The sequence below is a fragment of the Citrus clementina genome, unplaced genomic scaffold (assembly GCF_000493195.1).
Source record: "Citrus clementina cultivar Clemenules unplaced genomic scaffold, Citrus_clementina_v1.0 scaffold_2, whole genome shotgun sequence".
Lineage (NCBI taxonomy): Eukaryota > Viridiplantae > Streptophyta > Magnoliopsida > Sapindales > Rutaceae > Citrus > Citrus x clementina.
In genome coordinates, this window is record NW_006262688.1 from 35,398,158 (window position 1) to 35,421,633 (window position 23,476).

Genomic DNA, 23,476 nt, shown 5'->3' on the forward strand with positions numbered 1-23,476 from the left:
CTTTTTTTTTTTTTTTTTCGGAGGAGTGGGAGCGGGGGGGGGGGGGAGAACCAAATGTAGTGACAGAGAATTACTAAAGAGATGGAGAGGTATCTTTAGTACACATAGCTCCAGTTCACTGTGCAAATAATTTATTTATGTTGAATAAAATTCTTAATTGTGTTCTACAAAAAAGGGGAAAAAAATTTATTCTGAATTCTTTTTAATAACAATAATAATTAATATAAGGAAGACGCCGATCCCATGATCTAATTATGGGAGGAGGTGAACCCTCAGAGTTGGGGTTGTCACCGTATCTGTTTGGCAACGTCCGAAGATTAATAAATACAGAGAGTTGAAAGAAAAGGGGTTGTTCCATGGAGCGTGATACGATTAAATGTCACCCAAACAGCTTCTTAAATTTATATCTATCCACCACACCACCACCAATACGCAACGCAACGCAACATGAGACTTTCCCAGGAGGATGAATAGACAGCTGATAGAGTGAAAAGTTAAATCATGATCAACTTACACTTGGTTTCATAGGGTTTGTTCCCTTTCACATCATCATCATCATCAATGGAAAGCCTAAATGTTAGTTGTTGGACTTGTGGAAATAATTTCTCCCCAAAGCTTAATAACATTAAGTGGTCCACCAAGTAACGATGGAAGGACAGACGTTGTGCCACTAATTGACAGCTTAACAGTTTTAGTTGCTGGAGTTAATTCTTAAACCCTTTCAATAATTTATTGCCACGAATACTTGGGGAGAAGATGAAATAAATTTTTATATGAAGATCTCTAATAAAGTATTTTGGGTGTTAGTCACTATTATACAGCTAGTTTTGGGAGTGAAATTACTCTTAAATTACGAAAAGACCTCTCCATCCTTTTTTATTCTAATATTGATAAAATTTAAGGTTTTCTCTATACTTAATAAAGGTCTAACTGTTCATTCTAATTTCTCCTTCCTTCCAAGTGATATTCCTTAAATTAAGTTTTGGGTAAGTTACAATCATTAAAAATAAGATTAAAATAGGTAACAATCAATTAAGTAGGTGAGGTCAAATGAGACCAATACACTAGTTTATATTTATATGCAGCCTAAAGTCGACCCTTCCCAAGTGGGTACCTGTTCTGTTATAACCGATTAAATTGGATTTTATTATTTATTAATCCACAATGCGGTGCTGAATGTCGAATTAGGTATGGGGCACCAATTAAAAATAGTATATATAAAGCTAAAAAGTCACCATTTTGCATCCAAAAACACGGAAAAATCACAATTTTGCAATTTGGCGCATTCCTGAATGCTCCGGTCCTGTCAGCAGCTTAATAAATAAATTTCATTATCATTTATAGCCAATCAAATTTTAAGTTAACCGAGCTTCGAACAAAAGGAACAAGAAGAAAAAAAAAAGTTCTATCAAACTTTAACCGACCCGTTGTTTTTGACCCAAAGGATAAAATATTCTATGTTTTGACTCCGCCCGCCCTCACTCACTCTTGACCCAAAACAAATAAATAAATTGGAAGTAGTAGAGTTTAGTTGAGACAATTACAGCATTATTTAGCCTGTCGGCGCTGGTATTTTGCAGCTCCGCTTAATCACGTGGGTAAATTTTTATGGAGCTCCCATGAAATTTGATTTATTTACAATTAGATGGCAAGTTTATCCACATTATTACACACCTCCCCTATTGTTAGTTGTTCCATACTTCCATGACCATCCATTGATCGTTAGTGGATTGACGAAATATCCAAGATACCCTTTACACCAGAATGGCCATAAACATCTACAATTTATTGATGGAAAATTATCTGATGAAAAGAGTAAAATACACAGTAGTGAAACTAATATTAATTTACATAATAATAATAGCTAAAAAGATTAATTATAAAAACTGAAAGTTAGAAACTATTATGGATGGATTAATATAGGAAGTATTCTTATCTTGGCGACAATAATTGTAAATAAGGAGCGTTTTAAAAGGCCAAAATGAAAGAAGGCAAGAATAGTAAGAGAACTAGCAAAGAACTTCATTCTTTTGTCAAAAATTGTGTGTAAATATACAAGACAAAGTTGGGATGAATTCTCTAGTCTACAGCTCGGGTAAGATTTTTGAAAATAATTTGTTATTTAATTACACAAATTCTCTAGTCTGCATGCCTAATTTAAAATTTTCAAGTAAAATCTTGTAATTAAAGAAAATCTTTTTAATTGGGATGAATTGTTAGTTAAACGTGTCATGAACTTGAATATTAATTAAAAAAATTTTAGCTAACCCTAAAAAATGGTGTTAGGTTCGCCCCTACATGTATTCTCATACTAACAGTTGGAGAGACATGTGATAATACAGACAAACTTACCCTCTAAGTATAAATATGTCAAACTTTAAGAAAAATTCTTAAAAATTACCCTCAATCGCATCGACTTCTAAATAGTTATGTATATGGATAAAAATAATTAACTATAAAGTAAAAATTAGGATATCAAAAAAAAAAAAGAATATATATATATATAAGCACAATAAATTTTTATAACTCTTTAATAATTGTCAGTTAAATTAAATAGCTCCGAAAGTACTAAAGCAGGACAAAATCCTGCATATTTGTCTTATCTGACATAGTAATTTAATTTTTCCAGTAAAAATGCCACGTCAAATATGTGACAATTAAAGATGAAATCTGATACCCATCAGCTCTTTGGCAGCATCTTATGATGAATTGATGATTGATGAGTCTGGTGAGGTATTCCATCATCAATTCAAGCACGTCTTCTTGAATCTCTCTCGGCCGTCTCCCAAGAGTCAAGTCAAGACTCTTCCTTACAAGACGCAAACTGAGGAAACTTGTGCCCAACATTGGGTTCAGTTCAACTACTGGTTGTTTTTTTATTTTCCCCTTAAATATAAGTATTCTTTTTAATCTAACTCTAACCAAAGTGTTTTTTTTTTTTCCGGTAAATCAGAAAAGATTTTAACTTAACTTCTGCGGCTGCTTCCAATGTGGGGTCCATGCTTGGCCTCCAGTCTCAATATCAGCAACCATTCTCTCTTGAGTCTTTGAGAATGTCATTCTTGGTTTCACCAAAACTCTTCACCTTCACCTACACCAACCCTCCACCTCGATTTGTCTAAAAGAACTTTCTTTGTTTTTTTTTTCTTTGTTTAGCTTTCACATTGTCAAATCCTTTGTAAAGTTTGATACTTTCATGGCTTTAAAGGCTAACCCCATCTGGGGTTGTGCTAAAACCCCACATTTTCATAAGGGTTTGCCAGATTTGGTGCCTAACAGATGTGGGTTTGGTTTGGATTTGAGGGTTTTGAACAAATGGGAATGTACTTGCGTGGGTGTTTTGGCTCAGACTCACAGAGCTATCACTCCTGTTGAGGACGACAGGCCTTATACTCCTGATGTTCAGTCGTCTGAGGCCAATGAGCGGTCTCAAGACTCTCAGTCCTCTGGCTTTCACAAGGATTTGAATCTTCTTCCTAGTGAGTTAATTTATAATTTATGCCCTCCTTTTGTGGTGAATTATGAGTTTTATTATGTTGCATGCCATTTAATTTTCCCAATTAAGGATCATTAGCCTAAATAAATGGTTCTTTCATTTGTGCTGTGTAGGGATGAAAATGAATAAACATTCATGACCAGTTAGTTGGCAATATTGATGTATTTTAGGGTTCTTAACTTGTAGCTCTAGGAAACCAAATTTACTTCATGTTGAATATTTTGATAATGTTTAAACGCTAATTTTGTGAGTATCAGAATGTGAATTGTTGTAAAGATGATTTTATCTAATGCAATATCCAAAAGCTCCTACAGGCTACAGTTCCTTATCAAAGATTTCACTCATGGTTGTTATGTGTCATACATTTAAATCTTTTTGGGGATGAGCCATTTTCTTGAAGTTCACATATGTCATTGATCTACTTCGTTTTTGATGAACTGTAATTTTATGGACTTCACATATTGGAGATGAATATGATGCTGGATACTAAAGGCAAATCATGACTCTTTCGGGCCACTGCTTCTTTCCATCTTCCCTTTCTCTCCTCCTTTTATGGCACATTTTCTTAGCTCTAGTATATGGACAAATTGCAGAACCCTTGTCTATAATGGAACTTTCTTCTTCTCCTGATGATGGTACAAAAGTGCGAGTTGCTTACCAGGTAAAGCAGTCCATCTTTTTCGGTTTTTATCCTTTTTTGGACCAAATATATTTTCTTGATTTTTTTTTATGGGTTATATTGCAATTCTAGGGCTTACCAGGTGCATATAGCGAGGCTGCCGCACGAAAAGCATATCCTAAGTGCGAGACTGTTCCATGTGATCAGTTTGAAGCGGCATTCAAGGTTCAGATCCTTGACTTATACTGTTATAAAATCAATTAAGTTTGATCGTTACCATTATTCTGCTGAATTTCATTAAACAGGCAGTTGAACTGTGGTTAGTGGATAAAGCGGTTCTTCCCATTGAGAATTCTGTTGGTGGCAGCATCCACCGTAATTATGACTTACTACTTCGGCATAGGCTCCACATTGTGGGAGAAGTTCAATTGGTAGTTAATCATTGCCTTTTAGGGTTGCCCGGTGTACTGAAGGAGGAGTTAAAACGTGTCTTGAGTCATCCACAGGTTTGTCATATTCATACCTTGCACATTATCATCTTGTCTTATTTGCTCAAGAAGACACTTGGTAGTGTGTTATATGTAGCTCAACCAATACCTAAGACGTTGATGGTTGTCGTTTTGTAGTAAAAATAGTAGCCAAATTCAAATAGTGCCGAAACGTCTACTCCCGATAAGGAATTTTGTCCGTATTATCTTTTTAAATCATGATTAACCCAAATGGTTGTCAAATAGGTATTTTATGGATTGCTTTCACTCCCTCACTGTTCAATCCCAGGGTTTGTTTTATTTAGAACTTGGTCGTCTGTGTTGTGTAAATTGCATGTCTATTAACGCGGGAGATTCAGATCTAACAGCTTCTGGTCATCTAACCAAATTCTCATTTGCAGGCACTTGCTCAATGTGAGATGACACTAAGTAATTTAGGTATTGTCAGAATTAGTGCTGATGATACAGCTGGTGCTGCTCAGGTAATGTATGGAAAAGACTTTTGTATCTGTTTGTAGTTTTCATTTTAGTTATGCTAGGGGATATTTATATTCTGATACATAAACCTTGGAAATAGATGGTAGCTTCAATTGGCGAAAGGGATACTGGAGCAGTGGCAAGTGCTCAGGCTGCTGAAATCTATGGGCTTGACATTCTTGCTGAAAAGATCCAGGTAAAGCTTTTTCCTTGCTTCTCCTACACCTCGGTGATCCCTAAATTATTCCAAGCAGATGCATTTTTCAAGCTGAATAAATGATAATTTTCCATTTCTGCTAACCATGCAAGAGAAAAAGAAAAAATCTGCATGATCATCTTTTATCGTTTTTCTTTTTTCTCGTTTTAAATAATAACAACAATTACAACTGTTTCCATATGCATCCTCATGCATAATCGATACGATGTTTTGTCTCCTGCTATACCATTTGTAAAACTATGCCGGCATATTTTCTGCTAATCTTCAGTAATCTTCAAACTGAAGATTTACTTTCCTAATTGGCACACGTAAATTCTTAGCAATTTTAGTTCTATGTATTGGAAAGCAAACCTTGGGATTTGATACAGTCAAGTTTCTACTTATTTCTGAGTGAGATTCTTAAATAAGAAATTTGTTTTCTTATTGCAATTTGGCCATCTTGCTTTTTTCAGGATGATGACGATAATGTCACCCGTTTTTTGATACTTGCAAGGGAACCCATAATTGCAGGAACTGACAGGCCATATAAGGTACTCTTCCTTGTTAGTTATATATTCATTTTATTAATGTTATAAAAATAATTATTGGTTTTGTTTTTTGCCAGACAAGCATTGTTTTCACTCTAGAAGAAGGACCTGGCATGCTGTTCAAAGCCTTGGCAGTGTTTGCACTGCGAGACATTAATTTGACAAAGGTAACTTGAAAGTTAAAGCAAAATTATGTTAGTTAATTAAATCAAAATGCTCTGATCGCCGTCTTTCCTCTGGAGCACTTTTCAGATAGAGAGCCGCCCACAGAGAAAGCGCCCACTGAGGGTTGTAGATGATTCTAATAAAGGGAGTGCAAAGTGAGTAATATTTGAACTTTTCAGAAATTTAATGCATACAATATTATGACAAACTAGCGCTGCAACTCTCAAGAAACAAAGAAGATATTGCTGCCAGTCATATTAGCATATAATAATCCACAATAGGAGAAACATAAGATTTATGTGTTCTTTCTTCCAACCAGTTCTATATAAACATCTAAGCTGCCATGTAAATTTTGTTTTGCAATCGCATCCCAATTTGGGTGAGGTGAATATGCTAGGAGATTTCCATGTGTTTGGTGGCAGGTACTTTGACTACCTTTTCTATATCGACTTTGAAGCTTCTATGGCTGATCCTCGAGCGCAATTTGCTTTGGGACATTTGCAGGTAAGCCTCTTTACATTTCATGACATTTTCAGCTCTTAGAAGACATGATTTAGCATCTGTGCTTGTGTACATCCAAGACACGTGCAATTAAAACCTTAAACTGATGTAACAATCCTTTTGGGGAATTTGATTGTATATTTATTCTAAACGGATTTCCTTTTTTGTTTACCCCCAAAAAAAATGGCAGGAATTTGCGACATTTCTACGCGTACTTGGTTGCTATCCAATGGACACAACTTTATAGATGGACACCCTCCCCAACATTGAGTTCCCATATTTGTTTTGGTCTTAGAAGATATACAATTCAACCTGCAATCCTGTACATACATCTTCAGATCCAGCTCAAGCCAAGAAGAGTTTTATGGGATAGAGCCATAGCCATATCCATAGGTGGAAAATTTCCTTGAGGGATCTCTTAGTTTCTTCTTTCCTCTTGTTCAGATTCTTTTCTTCTTCCTAATGGAGGTGGGTTCTTTTATTTTATTATTATTTTTTTTTTAAAGGTAAATTTGTAGCTAATATTGATGGGATGTACCTATGGGAACATGCAAATATGAACCTTGTGAGACAATTGCTCACATCGCCCTTCCCAAAATTAATAAAGGAAATTGGTGACAGGTTATTCGAAACCAGAAAGAAGTACTAATAGAAATATTCCTACGGGTGGCTAAATTGTATGACAAAATCGTGCCGGCCACCACCAAGTGAGCTGTCGTTGTCCTCGCAGGTCGTATGATGTGTATTTTCTAACAAAAATGAAAGAAACTTACCAACTAGATATAGAACCAACTGATATATTTGTTTCTTTAAATAAGTAAAATGCCTTCTGAGAAATATCGGGCAACAACAATTCTTGCTCAGACTCTACAAAGACAAGCTAACTAGAAGATGAAAGCTTCCATCCTATTGTTGCTTCCGGAGAAATTATCTCCTAACCATTTCAAAAATGTTAAAAATACAAGTCATACACCAATATCTTATATTCGCCTTCAATTTTCTATCAAGTAATATTAACTCTTTCAGCCGCCATTAAATAATTTAAGGTGATTTTTTCTCCTCGAGCCTCTCAAAATATTCTTTTATTTTCTTAGATAATTGTCCTTGATATAAAATTAAACCATGAAGTAGTTCTAAGATATTATAAAAAGCTAACAGTAATTACTCATACTTTAAATACTTTTTAAGACCCATGTAAGATTGCTTTTGGGAGGATTAAATAGAGCTAATTTATGTAGAGATTTTGTTGGTAGAGTTTTTACAAGTAAAGCTTTTGTTGGTAGAGTTTTTACGAATAGAATTTTTATTTAAGAAAATTAGTTATTTGGTTGTCAATGAGAGTTTTTATTAAAAATGATATAATTACTTAATAGATAAATTTTTTAAAATTATGTTGTGAAAAAAATAAAATAAGATTGTCAAATAAATGAGGATATTTTATATATTTTAATAACTCAAAAAAGCTTTTTAACCTCTAGTCTCAAAAGTCTAAAATTTAAGTTTTTGCTAGTATAAACAAAATAGTTTATTTAAACTTCAAAAGCTCTACTAAAAAAGTAACTAAACAATAACAAAAATTTCAATAAGAGCTTATAAGATTAACTAAGTACCTATGACTATTAGATAAACCATATCAAATAGAAACTAAAAGTGATTTTCAAAAGTTAAAAAGTTAATTTTGGTATTTGATAAATTTGTTGAAAAATCATTTTTAGCAGAGTCACTTTATCAACAAAAAGAAAGAGTGACTTTTAAAAATTTGATTTTGAAAATCATTTTTATACTTAATACAATTCCATACATATTCTCATATCTATTATAAAAATCTAAACTTATTCTTATTAATTAGGAAATAAAATCATTAACTTTAAAGGGATTATAACTATTAATGATTATATTGAGATAACAAAATTAAAAAATTAATAGTATAAAATATTTTATTTCAATTATCAATTATTATACATACACAATAAAAAAATATTGTATTCTAACATTATGTCAAATTTTATCATTTATATTCTTATATGCACATCTATAAATATATAAATATATAAATATAGTCCAACTTAATTATTTATATTCTTATAATAATTTAGTCATCAAATTTGACAAACGCATACGACTGTTTTCAAAGTTCAGAACACTTTAAAAATAATTTTTACGGAATATTTAACTAATTTTCTTTACAACTAATTATTTTCACAACACAACCGACAATAATTATTTTAAAAGTTATTGCACTACCAAATTAACCCTTATTCATAAAATGGTTAAGAGATAATTTCCTTAAATAAAATTCGGCGAGTGATATGGGAAAAGGAGGCACGATTCTTCTCATCCATAGACAAATGCATGCAATTGGAGACGACATCTCAATTAAAATCAGTAAAGTTTTCATTTGCATTCTTTTTCCTCTTTGCACGTGAATTCTTCCATCAAGCCAACCGCTGTGAAACAAGCTGCAAGCCCAACTCGACGGTTCAAACTGAAGCCCTTTACATACAAGATCAGCCGGCCGTTCACTAAATAATAACACAGTTACGTAATCCAAATTTAAGCAGTAGATCTCAATTTAATAATTCGTCACATAGCAGCAACCACCTATATCGTAACAGGCATATTGGTGGCTTTCAATACTAGACACGGTAATTTATTCATACAGATAGTACAGTAGTAGGATTTATTTTTATGCACCGAGTGTTTCGCAGAACTCCTCCTACCATGACATTGTTACTCCGACTGCAATTCCTTCAGAAAATCTTCATTGTCAACCAGGACCTACAAATCGACACAAAAAAACCATATAACATGAGCGACCCTTGCTTAGAATGTTAATACAAAAAATGAAAATACATTCATTTTTTACACATTAAGCGCCGCAAATGAGAAAAATGATCAATTAAAAGATATCTGAAAAAATTACCGTTTTCCAGCCATCTGGGTCTACGAAAGAGGTGATTTTGGTGTTGAGTCCAGGGATTGGTCCGGGTTGTCGAGTTATCTTCCCTCCAAGCTCTTCGGTAACCAGGTTGACAACCTCAGCACTTTTGTATACATCATCAGTACTAATAGCAACCTACAAATGATACCACAATCATGAAAAATAAGTGTGTTCTCAAATGAAGAAATAGTCACTGATGCTTCCACTTGGACTTATCTTTACCTGAGCATATGCATTTCCCTTGGTATATTCAGTCACACCATAACTATAAGCTAACTCCAGAACAGTAGTCTGATTTTCCTCAGCATATCCAAGCATGGCCAGGGCGCACTGTGATATAAATGAAACCACCAAGATAGGAAATACATTACTAATATGGGTCACCCTAATTAAAGTGAATAAAATCTTCAAAAGGAGAGGCAGTTCACCTTCAATTCAGGACTATCAATTGTCCTTAACAGTTTCATCCCCAAAGCCTGCAGAGACCCAACTAACACAACATCATTTAATGGCAGATCCTTTGGATTAAAAAGCAAACTATAAGCAGATTTGATAACTAATACAGGTGATCCACCGTTGGACAATAATGAAAAAAGTGCTGGCATAATGCAAGATGATCCACAACAGCTTTAGCGATGAAAATGAACCACTGGATTCACAGTTAAACATACCCATTGCAACAGGTTTAGCAAGAAATGGGAATAAGAGATCCAGTTACACATACAGTATTCAAGCAGAAGATAGACCTTTTGTCAGACTACCTTTTCATAGAACTTGATGGAGCGACCAAGATCACCAACGCGAAGCATTACTTGACAGAGTGGTTCAGGAGTTGGACCTCTCTGGATGAGTTCAAAAATATAACCATCGGGATCCTTCACAAAGGCAAAGTGAGTTGTCATACCTTTAAGTGGACCAGGCTCTCTAGTGACATTGCCACCCTTGGCACGAATGCTTTCAACCATTTTGTAAACCTTGAAATTCCATGGTATGCTAGTTCAATTTCAGTGCTTAGATAAAAACCAGTGCTCAAAATCAGTAAATATTTTACGACACTTACATCTTCAGTTGCAATTGCAAGATGGCCAAAACCAGTTCCAATATCATATGAAGTTACACCATAGTCTGTAATCAATAGCAAAGTAAACTCTCAGAAATAGATAGAAAAAAATAGAACCCCATTCATAATCATTTCCCAAGAAGTACAATTCTAATGCAATTTTCAAGAAGTAGTAACTCTTATGTTTAGACAAAGAAAAAGTAAGAGCACCATACTGTATGTTAACTCCACAACAAAGTAAGACTGTTCGGGGCCAAATCCAAGAAAGGCATTTGAGTATTTCTCTTCTGGGACGTCTCTCTTTCTCAACAGCTTCATCCCAAAGCATTCAGTGTAAAATCTGAAGACAAAAGTACAGAAGAATATGAGGACATCCAAGCACCCAAAATAATCAACTACATCAGGAGCAGTTAATGTGTTAAAGACATACTTGATGGTGCGATCAAGATCACCAACACGATACACAGCATGAAGGAAGCGTCGCTTATCTTTCTTTGGCCATTCCAGCAACTCGACATTAGCAGCAGCAGGAGAAGCCTCAGCCATGTTGATATGGAATCACTCTGTTTCCATTCACAGCAATGTAAATATGAATAATAAGACAAATACAAATCATTAGTCTAATAATAAAATAATCGTACTATTCTCTTTAGAAATGTATACAGCAACACACAAGCATTCATTTCATGACACAATTACGGATGTGTAGACTTGAGATAGCAGTAACCCAAACTTCTTGATCCGATAGAATAGAAACGTATCAAATAAAAGTCTCCAGCATAATTCAGTAACGTAACGTAAGCCTCAGCCCTCGGTCATAGCAAAAATTAACATAAAAACTAACAAGAGGACACAAATATCAGTCGCATTGGAGCCGATCCTAGTTTATGAAAGGTCGGAAATCAAAAGGACCATAACAAGAGGAAGAAAAGAGAGCTTACCAGAAAGTCGGAGTGAAGCCGCAAGTGTGAGAAGATGATCTATTTTCTGGACTTAGCTATGGTGCAACTCTAGTATGATACCATAGCTATACTTAATCATTAAATTCAACTACTTAATCATTGCGTCTCTCACTATAACTAAATTCAATGATTAAGTGCAGCTATACACAATTATACCATAGCTGGACCCTCTATTTACTGAACTTACATTATCTTGTTCTGGACTTGACTAGCTAACAGAATCTGTAAGCTACAGACTGCAGCATCAGCCGTTGGATGTGGGTGAGAAACTAAACAATAGAAAATCGAATGGTGGGATGACGGGAGATGTTTGTTCTTGTTCTTTAAATTATCTTGTTTCTATCCTCTGAAAAAAAAAAAAATTATCCTGTTTCCATGGATTCCTTTAGAGTCATTGTCTGTTACTGAAGGATGACTGATGAAATCAGATCAACGATTGAGATTTGCCTGTGGCTTTTTAGGGTAACGGCTTCGTTGGGGTTTAGTTGTTTGGATTTTGGAATATCAAGCCGGCGATTTGACCTACGGTCGGACCCGTGTATGATTCAAAGCTGTGCCTGTGATTAAGCGGCGAACTATAATCACGTGGCATTATTATATTAAACATGTGATTTCATATCTTATTTAAATAAATAAATACATTATTCATTCCCATTCCCAAAAAGTAAAGACTCTATACAACTGATTATTTTCACAATAAAATCGACAATAATTATTTTAAAAATTATTACATTATTTTTTTTAACTCTTATTCTTAAAATAATTAAGAGATAATTTCCCTAAATAAAATTCGGCTGGTGACACGGGAAAAAGGGCCACGATTCCTCTTATCCGTAAACAAATGCATGAAAATGGATACTACTTCTCAATTAAATTCCGTGAAGTTTTCATTCGCATTCGTTTTCTCTTTGAAGTCGTCACAGTTTAGTCTCGATTGGAGATTGATTGACGTGAATTCTTCCATCAAGCCTAACGCTCTGAAACAAGCTGCAAGCCCAACTCGACGGTCAAACTGAAGCCCTTTACATACAAGATCTGCCAGCCGTTCACTAAATAATTATTTATTAAATGTCTAAAGTCCGAAATTTTATTAATTTTAAATTTTTTGAAAATTTCATTAATTTATTTTTTAAAACTTATGTCTCATTTTCAGATATTTACATGGGAATAGAAAAAATAAAATTTTGTGACTTTTATCTAAATAAAAAAATGTCTAAATAACAAATAAATATTATATTCCAAAAATATCTATGCAAAATAATTTATTTCTTAAATTATAAAATGTAATCCTCTTTTTTTGTTTTAATTTCCAAAGACATAAATGTCAAACAACTAAATTTAAGATGTTTTTTATTGTAAAAATAAATAAAATATCACTTATATTCAGATATTAAAAAAAAACAAACAAACATGACATTAAGATTTTCGTATTCATACCCATTCAGACTTTAGAAAAACTCAGACTTATTTAAATTTTAGACAAAAAAAACATAATCCAAATTTAAGCAGGAGATCTCAATTTAATAATTCATCACATCACATAGCCGCAAACCACCTATATCGTAACAGGCATATCGGTGGCTTTCAATACCAGACACGGTAATTTATTCATACAGATAGTACAGTAGTAGGATTTATTTTTATGCAAGTGTTTTGCAAAACTCCTCCTACCATGACATCATTATTCCGACTGAATTTCCTTCAGAAAATCTTCATTGTCAACCAGGACCTACAAATCGACACAAAATAACCATAACATGAGCGACCATTGCTTGGAATGTTAATACAAAAAATAAAAATACATTCATTTTTTATGCATTAAGTGCCGCAAATGAGAAAAATGATCACTTAAAAGATATCAGAGAAAATTACCGTTTTCCAGCCATCTGGGTCTAGGAAAGAGGTGATTTTGGTGTTGAGTCCAGGGATTGATCCGGGTTGCCGAGTTATCTTCCCTCCAAGCTCTTGGGTAACCAGGTTGACAACCTCAGCACTTTTGTATACATCATCAGTACTAATAGCAACCTACAAATGATACCACAATCATGAAAAATAAGGGTGTTCTCAAATTAAGAAATAGTCGCTGATGCTTCCACTAGGACTTATATTTAGCTGATGCTTCCACTAGGACTTATATTTACCTGCGCATATGCATTTCCCTTGGTATATTCAGTCACACCATAATTATAAGTTAACTCCAGAACAGTAGTCTGATCTTCCTCAGCATATCCAAGCATGGCCAGGGTGTACTGCGATATAAATGAAACCACCAAAATAGAAAATACAGAACTCTATAAGCCTTTCCATGGTCCATTACTAATATGGGTCCCCCTAATTAAGGTGAATAAAATCTTCAAAAGAAGAGGCAGTTCACCTTGTATTCAGGTTTATCAACTGTCCTTAACAGTTTCATCCCCAAAGCCTGCAGAGACCCAACAAACACAACATCATTTAATGGCAGATCCTTTGGATTAAAAAGCAAACTAAAAGCAAACTATAAGCAGATTTGATAACTACTACAATTGATCCACTGTTGGACAATAACGAAAAAAGTGCTGGCATAATGCAAGATGATCCACAACAGCTTTAGCGATGGAAATGAACCACTGGATTCACAGTTAAACACACCCATTGCAACAGGTTTAGCAAGAAATGGGAGTAAGAGATCCAGTTACTCATACAGCATCCAAGCAGAAGATAGACCTTTTGTCATACTACCTTTTCATAGAACTTGATGGAGCGACCAAGATCGCCAGCGCGAAGCATTACTTGACAGAGTGGTTCAGGAGTTGGACCTCTCTGGATGAGTTCAAAAATATAACCATCGGGATCCTTCACAAAGGCAATGTGAGTTGTTCCACCTTTAACTGGACCAGGCTCTCTAGTGACATTGCCACCCTTGGCACGAATGTTTTCAACCAGTTTGTAAACCTTAAAATTCCATGGTATGCTAGGTCAATTTCAGTGCTTAGATAAAAACCAGTGCTCAAAATCAGTAAATATTTTACGACACCTACATCTTCAGTTGCAATTGCAAAATGGCCAAAACCAGTTCCAATATCATATGAAGTTACACCATAGTCTGTGAATCAATAGCAAAGTAAAATCTCAGAAATAGATAGAAAAAAAATATAACCCCATTCATAATCATTTCCCAAGAAGTACAATTCTAATGCAATTTTCAAGAAGTAGTAACTCTTATGTCAGACGAAGAAAAAGTAAGAGCACCATACTGTATGTTAACTCCACAACAAAGTGAGACTGTTCGGGGCCAAATCCAAGAAAGGCATTTGAGTATTTCTCTTCTGGGACGTCTCTCTTTCTCAACAGCTTCATCCCAAAGCATTCAGTGTAAAATCTGAAGACAAAAGTACAGAAGAACATGAGGACATCCAAGCACCCAAAATAATCAACTACATCAGGAGCAGTTAATGTGTTAAAGACATACTTGATGGTGCGATCAAGATCACCAACACGATACACAGCATGAAGGAAGCGTCGCTTATCTTTCTTTGGCCATTCCAGCAACTCGGCATTAGCAGCAGCAGGAGAAGCCTCAGCCATTTTGATATGGAATCACTCTGTTTCCATTCACAACGATGTAAATATGAATAATAAGACAAACACAAATCATCAGTCTAAGCAACACACAAGCATTAATTTCATGACACAATTACGGATGTGTAGACTTGAGATAACAGTAACCCAAACTTTAAGAAGCGTAAGATGCGACATTGAAAAATGATTTTCAGATAAAAATCACTTTTTCAATTTCAAAAATATGATTTTCATAATTTTGGTTTTAAAAAAATTGCTAAAAAGGAAAAAAAAAAAATGAGACGCTTCTTGATCCGATAGAATAGAAACGTATCAAATAAAAGTCTCCAGCATAATTCAGTAACGTAACGTAAGCCTCAGCCGTCAGTCATAGCAAAAATTAACATAAAAACTAACAAGAGACACAAATATCAGTCGCATTGGAGCCGATCCTAGTTTATGAAAGGTTGGAGATCAAAAAGACCATAACAAGAGGAAGAAAAGAGAGCTTACCAGAAAGTCGGAGTGAAGTCGCAAGTGTGAGAGATGATCTGGAAGATGATCTATTTACTGTCGTTTTAAATTATCTTGTTTTTATGGATTTCTTAGAGTCACAGGCTGTTACTGAAGTATGACTGATGAATACAGATCAACGATTGAGATTTGCCTGTGGCTTTTTAGGGTAACGGCTTCTTCGGGGTTTAGTACTTTAGTTGTTTGGATTTTGCAATATCAAGCCGGTGATTTGACCTACGGTCGGACCCGTGTATGATTCAAGGCTGTGATTAACCGGCGAACTATAATCACGTGGGATTATTATATTAAGACACGTGATTCCGTATTTTCTCTTTCATTTTCCCTATCTGCATGATAAGATAGGGGGATCCTCGTTATATTATCTCTTATTTGTATTGAAATAATACTAAGGGTCCACGCTTGGAAGTGCGTTTGGATGCTGTAAATAATTTTGAAAAATTAATTTTATGATTTATAAAATTTTTTAAAAATTATTTTTGAAAAATTTATCTCTTATAATTAAATTTTTTTTTAAAAAGAAAAGAATAACTTTTTAAAATTTAATTTTGAAAATTAATTTTTTATTTAATATAATTTCATGTATATATTATCATATATACTGTAAAAATCTAAAATTATTTTTATTAATTAAGAAATAAAATCATTAAATTTAAATAAATTATTATTATTACTAATTATATTGAGATAATAAAATAAAATTAGTAATATAAATATTTATTTCAGTTAATTATTATTATATATACACAATATAAAATATTTTTATCTACGTATTTATAAACGTGTAAATAAACTTTATTTAATATTTTGTTCAATTTAATTATTTATATTCTTAAAATAATTCAATTGTAAGATTTACTAAACACATAAGTAAATCACAATACTTTTAAAAATAAATTTTACTAAACGTTTAATTCATTCTTTTCACAGCTAATTATTTCTTTTGTATAACTAATAACAATTATTTTAAAAGTTACAACATCATATTATTTAACTTTTAAAAATCCTTCAAAAAAGCTTAAGAAAAATGCTAATTAATTAAGTTTTATACAATAGTAATCATTTTCCAAGGATAAATAAATAAGTAAAATACATTTGTTATCACAAAAGCACGAGGCAACTGAGGCAATACAAACAATTACAATGATATTTCTATAAACACATCTTAGAGTGTGCATATTGAAACATATGACTACCATTACACAAATTGAGATATATAGAAATTGATTATTTATTTATTATTTTATTTAGACATATTTACAACTTATTTAAGGATTGCTTCAGTATAACACATAAATAGAACATAAATTTTACCTCTTAATCATATAAGTATAATATGATCGTATGATTAATTAGTTTGAAATTAGCCTATTCATCGCAACAATAATTATAAAATTAAGATAAAAAATAAGTATTATGTGAGTTTGTTTGTTGAAAGGTCTTACGAGGCCGTCATATGAAAATATTTCAACGGAATACAATATTTAACCTAAATATTTTTAATTTCAACATAGAATCAACCTGATCATTCAAACCAAACATATTCTGTTGTGACATACCAAATGTAATATAATTATGAAGTCAACATAAATAATAAAAAGAATCAATTAAATAAGATGAATAACATACATTTGTTGTTCATCACATTTAGTAAGGTTTTAATTCAATCTAATGACACGACTCATGGGCTTCCACAAAAAAGATAAATATAGAAGGATTCCTCTAACATTTTTTCAAACCAAACATCACCTTAGGTTGTGTTTGGTTGGAAGGAAATGGTAGAGGAGAGGAAATTAATTTGAATTTCTTTTTTATTTCTGTTGTTTGGTTTAACATAATTTATAAGAATTTAATTTTCATTAGAATTTAATATCCATTACAATTTAAAATTTGAATTCCACACTAAGAAGTAAAGAATTCAAATTTACCTTGTGCTGAAAACTAAATCTTCCACAAATACCCCTTCAACTTTTAACTTATTTAATATAATCACATAATTATTATTTATAAATTTATTTTACCAATTCAACATTATAGATAATTTTAAATTAATTAAATTTAAATAATGATTTAAAAAGCTTAATAAAATAAATTTATTTAATCTGAAAATATAAAATATTAATTTTAACAGTCGCCGGATCGTGCGACCGCCGCCGTCGCCGCCGGTGTCACTGGCTCGTGTTACTCACCGCCACTGCCATTCGACTTGCCGATCAACGATCAACATTACTACGCCGTCATCGAGATCAAAAAGGGGTCGTATGTTGTTCAAATCCGGTTAAAAAATTTTAGAAACTTTTTAACTTCCACAGATCCGGCTGATCGGCGGCGATTTGGCGGTTACTAGTGGCTATGGATGGTCGGAAATGGAAGTGGCAGCCTTGATGGACAAAGCCAAGGCGAAGGCGTGACGAGAGAAATGTATGTTAGGGTTTGCCAATATAGAATAGATTTTTTATGGGGTTGTGATAAAAAGTAAAAGGACGTGGTCCAAATTCAATACAAGAATTGCCTTACACTTTAACAACTTAAAAGACACGTATCCAATCAAAAACCCGATGTATGGACCTAAAAATTGTGGACACGAGGGAGCCCCTTTTTGGAGTGTTTGATTGCTTCTGGTTGGACTTGTATTGGTAGGAGGGGACAACCCTAGATTCCTTCACAAATTAAGCTGGCTCAATTTGCAAATTCGTGAGGGGGGAAAAAAAAGAAAAAGGAGATGAAAAGAGAGAGAGGTTTTGGGGAAATTTTTTTATCAACACTTTTTACAGCAAAAGTTGGTACCTTTTGTCATTGCATTGGTGGGGGAGGAATTCGAAAGGGTCATTTTGAAGTACATATCAATTACAATTTAAACCTTTCACTTGATATAAATTTTGAGCTATTAGTTTCAATAAACCCAGTGGTGTGAAAAATAATGTCTCAAAATTTTAAGTTGAAATAATTTTACCCACTGCTAATTAGGTGCAAGTATTAAAAAAACATTTCTCTGCATGAAAAGCCTATTAATTTAAGGATCCGCTTATGTTAAAAAGGTAATTGATAGAGGCTAAAGTATAACGGTGTATAACTAGAAGATCAAATTTGTTTTTAAGGAAAAAAATGAAGTAGTCGGGCCACTACTTCAGAATTACGTCCAGGTTTAGTGAATCTGGAAACACACCTCGAGAAATCATGGCTGTAGGCTCCGTGGACCCTGGCGTTTTTCAAGGGAAACTTCGTCCGGTTCAATTTTGGGCTTTTGTTCGTTCTTTCTGTTTCTTCCTAAAATTTTTTTGTCAGTCATACGATTTATTTTTCCTTGTAAACGTATGGTGGCAAAAATAAATTAATTAAGCAGCTCAGTCATATGAAAACAATAAGAAAAAAAAAATCATAGTAGAGAAATGAAAAACGGAATAAAATAAGATAAAAATAGAACAGAGCATCTTTGCACCAATTGAATTGAAATGGCCGTTGCAATTTAAACTATAATGAGAAGGGGATTGCCCTTTGAAGATTACAGCCGAAACTTAGATTTCTAAGTGAAGATAATTTTCTTCTGCAACCCACCAGGAGAGCGCCAGACAATTTCAAGACTCCTTTGCATCTCTTAACGTGAAGATTCATAGAGTCGACTTCTACTTCAAGGTCGGCTAACCTATCCTGCAGACTCCATTAAATTAAAGCCATATCGTTCCGTCAGGGCAGCAGATAAAGCCCTTCGTTCGTCATAAATTAAAGCATTCTACAGTTCAAGCTCAGATCACGTTAAAATATAATTAAATAGACATCTCAATCACTGTGGCTACAAACCCATAAGCGGCTTTTGGTTCAATTACAGTGCTTCTGAAGAAAAAGTTCAAATTGTTTCAGTTTGTGACTTGTAACTTAAAGCTATAAGTGTCAATTTTGAGTATATAATACATTATTTCGAATTTTGCAATAAGAAGAACTAAATCCATAACAAAACCTAAAATGTTAGAGTTGTTCTACCCAATGTTCGAGTCGAAATTTACGTTTCTTTATTGGTCATTCTTTTGTTTGAAGTTATTTTGCTGTTTCTTTTATTTATTTTTTAATTTCAATATCGTTTATTTTGTTTTCCTTATATAGACTAGAAGAATTTAATTAAAATAATATTTTTAGTGTCTTTATTTTAATAAATTCGCAACATGTAGGGCTGGTATAAAAAGACCAAAACCTTATATATTTATATGAAGATCATGATACCATGTGTGTAATTTGTAAACCTAATTCAAACTATTAAAGTTTATTTTGCATTGAGGGAAATTGTATAATATTTTTCAAAAATAATTGTCCCATTATGTGAGGTAAAGCCGTCTAAGTTGTCAACTTTTTGTTGACTACAAAGTTTAAATATTGGCCCTTCATTTAACTTTTCTCAAAAAACGCCAACCGACAGCCAGCACTCCAGCATTCCAGCACTCGGCAGTCCTCAGCCAAACATCACGTAGACGCAACCCACAGGAACACCTCAAGAGCCAACACCTACCAAACGAACTGTGCGAGGCAGAGGGATCGAGAGCCGAAGAGATCTTTTTTTTTTTTTTTTTTTTTTTAAAATGAATAATAAATTTTGAAAAAAAAAATGGATCACTGGGGTTGCATAAAACTTGAGCCCGGCCCGGCCCGGCCCAAGCAAGTGAGAGCAGGTCTTTTTCAGGGCTCATGTGTTATGTAATACCATCATTAGATTGATATGTTAAGAAAGTCTAGAATACGAAATTTATTTCTTAAATGATGTAAAATAAGATATTGTTATTCATGCATTAATATTGTGAAATCATCTCATTAATATTGGTATAGAAAAAATGTATTGTAGTACCAAATATGTAGTTGCAGTCATATATTAATTGGTCCATCAATCATGATATTCTGTACTAATGTAAATTATAAATGCTCAAAAAATACCAAGTTGTATACATATTTTTTAATTAGTCTCATTGTTTGATAGCGGTCCCTCTCTCATCGCCTTTAACCTTAGCAGCCAGATATAAAGAATTTAAAATGATGTATGCACCCCTTTTGAGCCCGAAAGGTCGTAATTCATCTAATTGTCAGTTCGGGGTTCAAATTCTAATTTGAAAAAAAAAAAAAAGTTCAAATTGCCATCCAACCATCAATATCATTGGTTAGATTCGCCTGTTTGATTTGTCAATTGAAAAAGTCGTATTTCGTTCTGGTTGATATCATTTTACCCCCTCATAAAATGATTATTTTTGACATATCTTATAAACTACAATAAACTTCATCTTACCTCATTTTTTTAACAAGATGAAAAATTAATAATAATCCACCTTGATTTACCTTTATTTTTTTAAACTAAAATGGAGGTAAGTTGAAGTTTATAATAACTTGATGATATTTTACAGATTATCATTTTAAGAGGGGGTAATCCAAAATTTATCTTTTTTTAAATAAAAAAAACATTTGCATGTAGTGTAATTTAGAGTTATTTTCTTTTTATTACTAAAGTTGTTATTGAAATAATAATTAATTATTGAAATAATAATTGGGTGCAATTCATATCATTTTACTATTACAGGATTATAAAATATTATATTTTACTACTTTTCTATTAGTTGGCCTTTAGGTGGCCTACAAAATACTAATTTACCTTACTTTAAGGAAAAAAAAAACGAATAGATCTTGATAAAGCTTAATGATTTTTACTATTGTATTAAACAAAAGTTTACATTTACACAAAAAAAATGTAACCTAGGGTTTATGTAATGCATATTACATATTACAACAATTTTTTATTCAATTAAATATCAACTTAATTTTAATTATTAATTATCAATAAAAATTATCAGACAAACATACATACATACAAACGCATGTATACATAAATACATACATACAGACAATCAAAGATATTTCAAATATTAAATAATAAAATTTACTTTTACTTGGTGACATACAAATTTTTAATTTTTTTAATTTTTATCGATAATTAATAAATAAATTTAAATAATATTTAATTGAATGAAATTTTATTTAGTATAATGATTAATATTTATTTAATAATTAATTTTATTGATAATTAATAATTTTGTCCTTAAAGTAAAGGTATAAAAATAATATTTTATATGCTCTGATACCATAAAAGTGCGTGACTTGTTATCCGACAGTGCAGACCAGACTAGTGCCTATTCAGGATCACCTCTGGAATTTACGTCGTCGGTTTCCCGTCAATATACTAAGATGGAGAACCAAAAAACCTTTTAAAACATTTTCTTTCTCGGGCTATATAACCCAAAACAGACTTTCCTTTGGTCTAAAACAGGGTACCAAACCAGATAAGAAATTATCAAAAAGTTTTCTGATGCACAGGATCCTTGCAATAAGGCAAGTGCAGAGCATACTTCCTTAGGTTTCAAAATGAACAAATTTAATTCTTTATTCTTTTTCTTTCTTTAGAACTTCATTTGCAGAGAGATAAGAGAAGTTTAGAAATTCATGGTTGAAAAATAATAAAATGTAAGATTTTGTAATTCTTTAAATAAAATATTAAAGTATAATATTTACTGCACTTATTTATTATTTTATAATAACTTAAGTAATAAAAAAAGAATAACCTTAAAATTTAAAATCTCTTTTTAAGTTACGTGTAATCTAATTTAGGGGTAAGCTTATGTTACATTTTGTGTAAGTAACAATAACGACGTGATCAATTGACCAACGTAAAAGCAACACGTGACGATAAGGAGAAATATTTAAAACATGTTTGAAACCGATTGGAACCAGTTGCAAAAAGTGTTAAAAGTAAAAGTCAATGACTCATTCCTTATAATAGCCGGTTGAATATTAGCGGCATATCATGAAAATTTCAAAAACAAAATTTAATTTTGAAATTTAATTTTTTTCCATCCCAATTGAAATGTGGCTGTCAAACTTCTAGAATCCATTTTCTCTTGCTCCGTTTATTGAAGGAAGCAACATCTCCCTTCTCTAACATTATCAAAGAAATATTCATAGTTTTATATTGGAATTTATTAGTTAAAGGCTGAAAAAAACAAGAGATCATTTCTAGGTCTGTATGTTACTACTGATTATTAAAATGAGGAGGAGATGCAGTTTGAGAAACTATGAAGGTTTTTGAAAATTGTCAATTTGTTTCTTTAGCCTTAAATCATACGCTTCAATCCAACTTTTGATTACAGCCTTAAACCATACGCTTCACCCCAACTTTTGTTAGGGTTGATTTTAGGAATTTTTTTTCAAATAAAGGCATTAAAATAATAAGGAACAAGTCATAGTAATGAATCATGTGTGTGGAATTATTTAGTCAAGACAACTTGCGAAGATGAGGTTTCAAATTTTACTATATTCGTTTTTTAGTGATATTCGGGTGGCTCTAGTTTCGGTTTTAGTGAGCAGCAATTTGTTAGGTTTCCAAATTTAAGTGAACTTGTAAAATTGAAAGTGGAAGCTTATAATATCATTTGGTGCTATTGTTATTTTCCGTTCTTTCAAACCCTAATTACTCCTCATTTTTCCCTCTCCTATTTTTCATGCCCACAATATGCGCTCATCACTTTCCTTCTCCCCCTATCAATTTCATTACCCATTACCCCGTTAACAGCAATTTTCCAGAACCGTTTCGAGACGTTGCCCATATTTGCTTTATAATAATCGTTTGATCATTGCACGTGTACCTCATTCTGTGTTAAATTTCTTGACATCGGTTGGATTTGAAAAATTACAAATCCAACGGTCCATATCATCGGAATGTTTGTTGCAACAAATGTAACATAGGCGCTGCCCTAACTTAGCACTTACCTAAAATTTAACGAAGATTTCGATAATACTAGGTTGTCCGTTACCTCACCTTGATTATTTCAATTACGGCGACTGCGCCAGAAGCTTTATTTTAATTTTTTTTAGGAAGTTTCCTGAAGACCAACCGAGCTTCGCCGCCTGACATTTTTCGAAGCATTCCT

General features: G+C 32.9%; 3 protein-coding genes across 3 annotated transcripts; 1 reads left to right on the forward strand and 2 right to left on the reverse strand.

Annotated features, from left to right (window-relative positions):
• Nucleotides 1–2,704: 2,704 nt before the first annotated feature.
• On the forward strand, nt 2,705–7,128 carry LOC18050756 (arogenate dehydratase/prephenate dehydratase 1, chloroplastic). Its single transcript, XM_024192026.1, is given in 13 exon segments — nt 2,705–2,867; nt 2,954–3,479; nt 4,090–4,157; nt 4,248–4,340; nt 4,421–4,621; nt 5,005–5,085; nt 5,181–5,276; nt 5,750–5,827; nt 5,902–5,991; nt 6,077–6,144; nt 6,412–6,493; nt 6,681–6,731; nt 6,733–7,128. Coding segments are annotated over 12 exon segments (1,359 nt in total). The 5' UTR covers nt 2,705–2,867; nt 2,954–3,196; the 3' UTR covers nt 6,901–7,128.
• Nucleotides 7,129–9,033: 1,905 nt separating this feature from the next.
• Nucleotides 9,034–11,689, reverse strand: LOC18050757 (putative lactoylglutathione lyase). The gene is made up of 9 exons (XM_006449680.2): nt 11,433–11,689; nt 10,922–11,054; nt 10,707–10,831; nt 10,492–10,556; nt 10,193–10,405; nt 9,860–9,907; nt 9,654–9,761; nt 9,414–9,566; nt 9,034–9,268 (listed from the first exon to the last, which is right to left on the reverse strand). The coding sequence occupies exons 2-9, from the start codon at nt 11,035–11,037 to the stop codon at nt 9,221–9,223; spliced, it is 876 nt and encodes a 291-aa protein (XP_006449743.1). The 5' UTR covers nt 11,038–11,054; nt 11,433–11,689; the 3' UTR covers nt 9,034–9,220.
• Nucleotides 11,690–12,944: 1,255 nt separating this feature from the next.
• LOC18050758 (lactoylglutathione lyase GLX1) lies at nt 12,945–15,574 on the reverse strand. The gene is made up of 9 exons (XM_006449682.2): nt 15,504–15,574; nt 14,902–15,034; nt 14,687–14,811; nt 14,471–14,535; nt 14,172–14,384; nt 13,828–13,875; nt 13,595–13,702; nt 13,326–13,478; nt 12,945–13,182 (listed from the first exon to the last, which is right to left on the reverse strand). The coding sequence occupies exons 2-9, from the start codon at nt 15,015–15,017 to the stop codon at nt 13,135–13,137; spliced, it is 876 nt and encodes a 291-aa protein (XP_006449745.1). The 5' UTR covers nt 15,018–15,034; nt 15,504–15,574; the 3' UTR covers nt 12,945–13,134.
• Between the last annotated feature and the right edge of the window lie 7,902 nt (nt 15,575–23,476).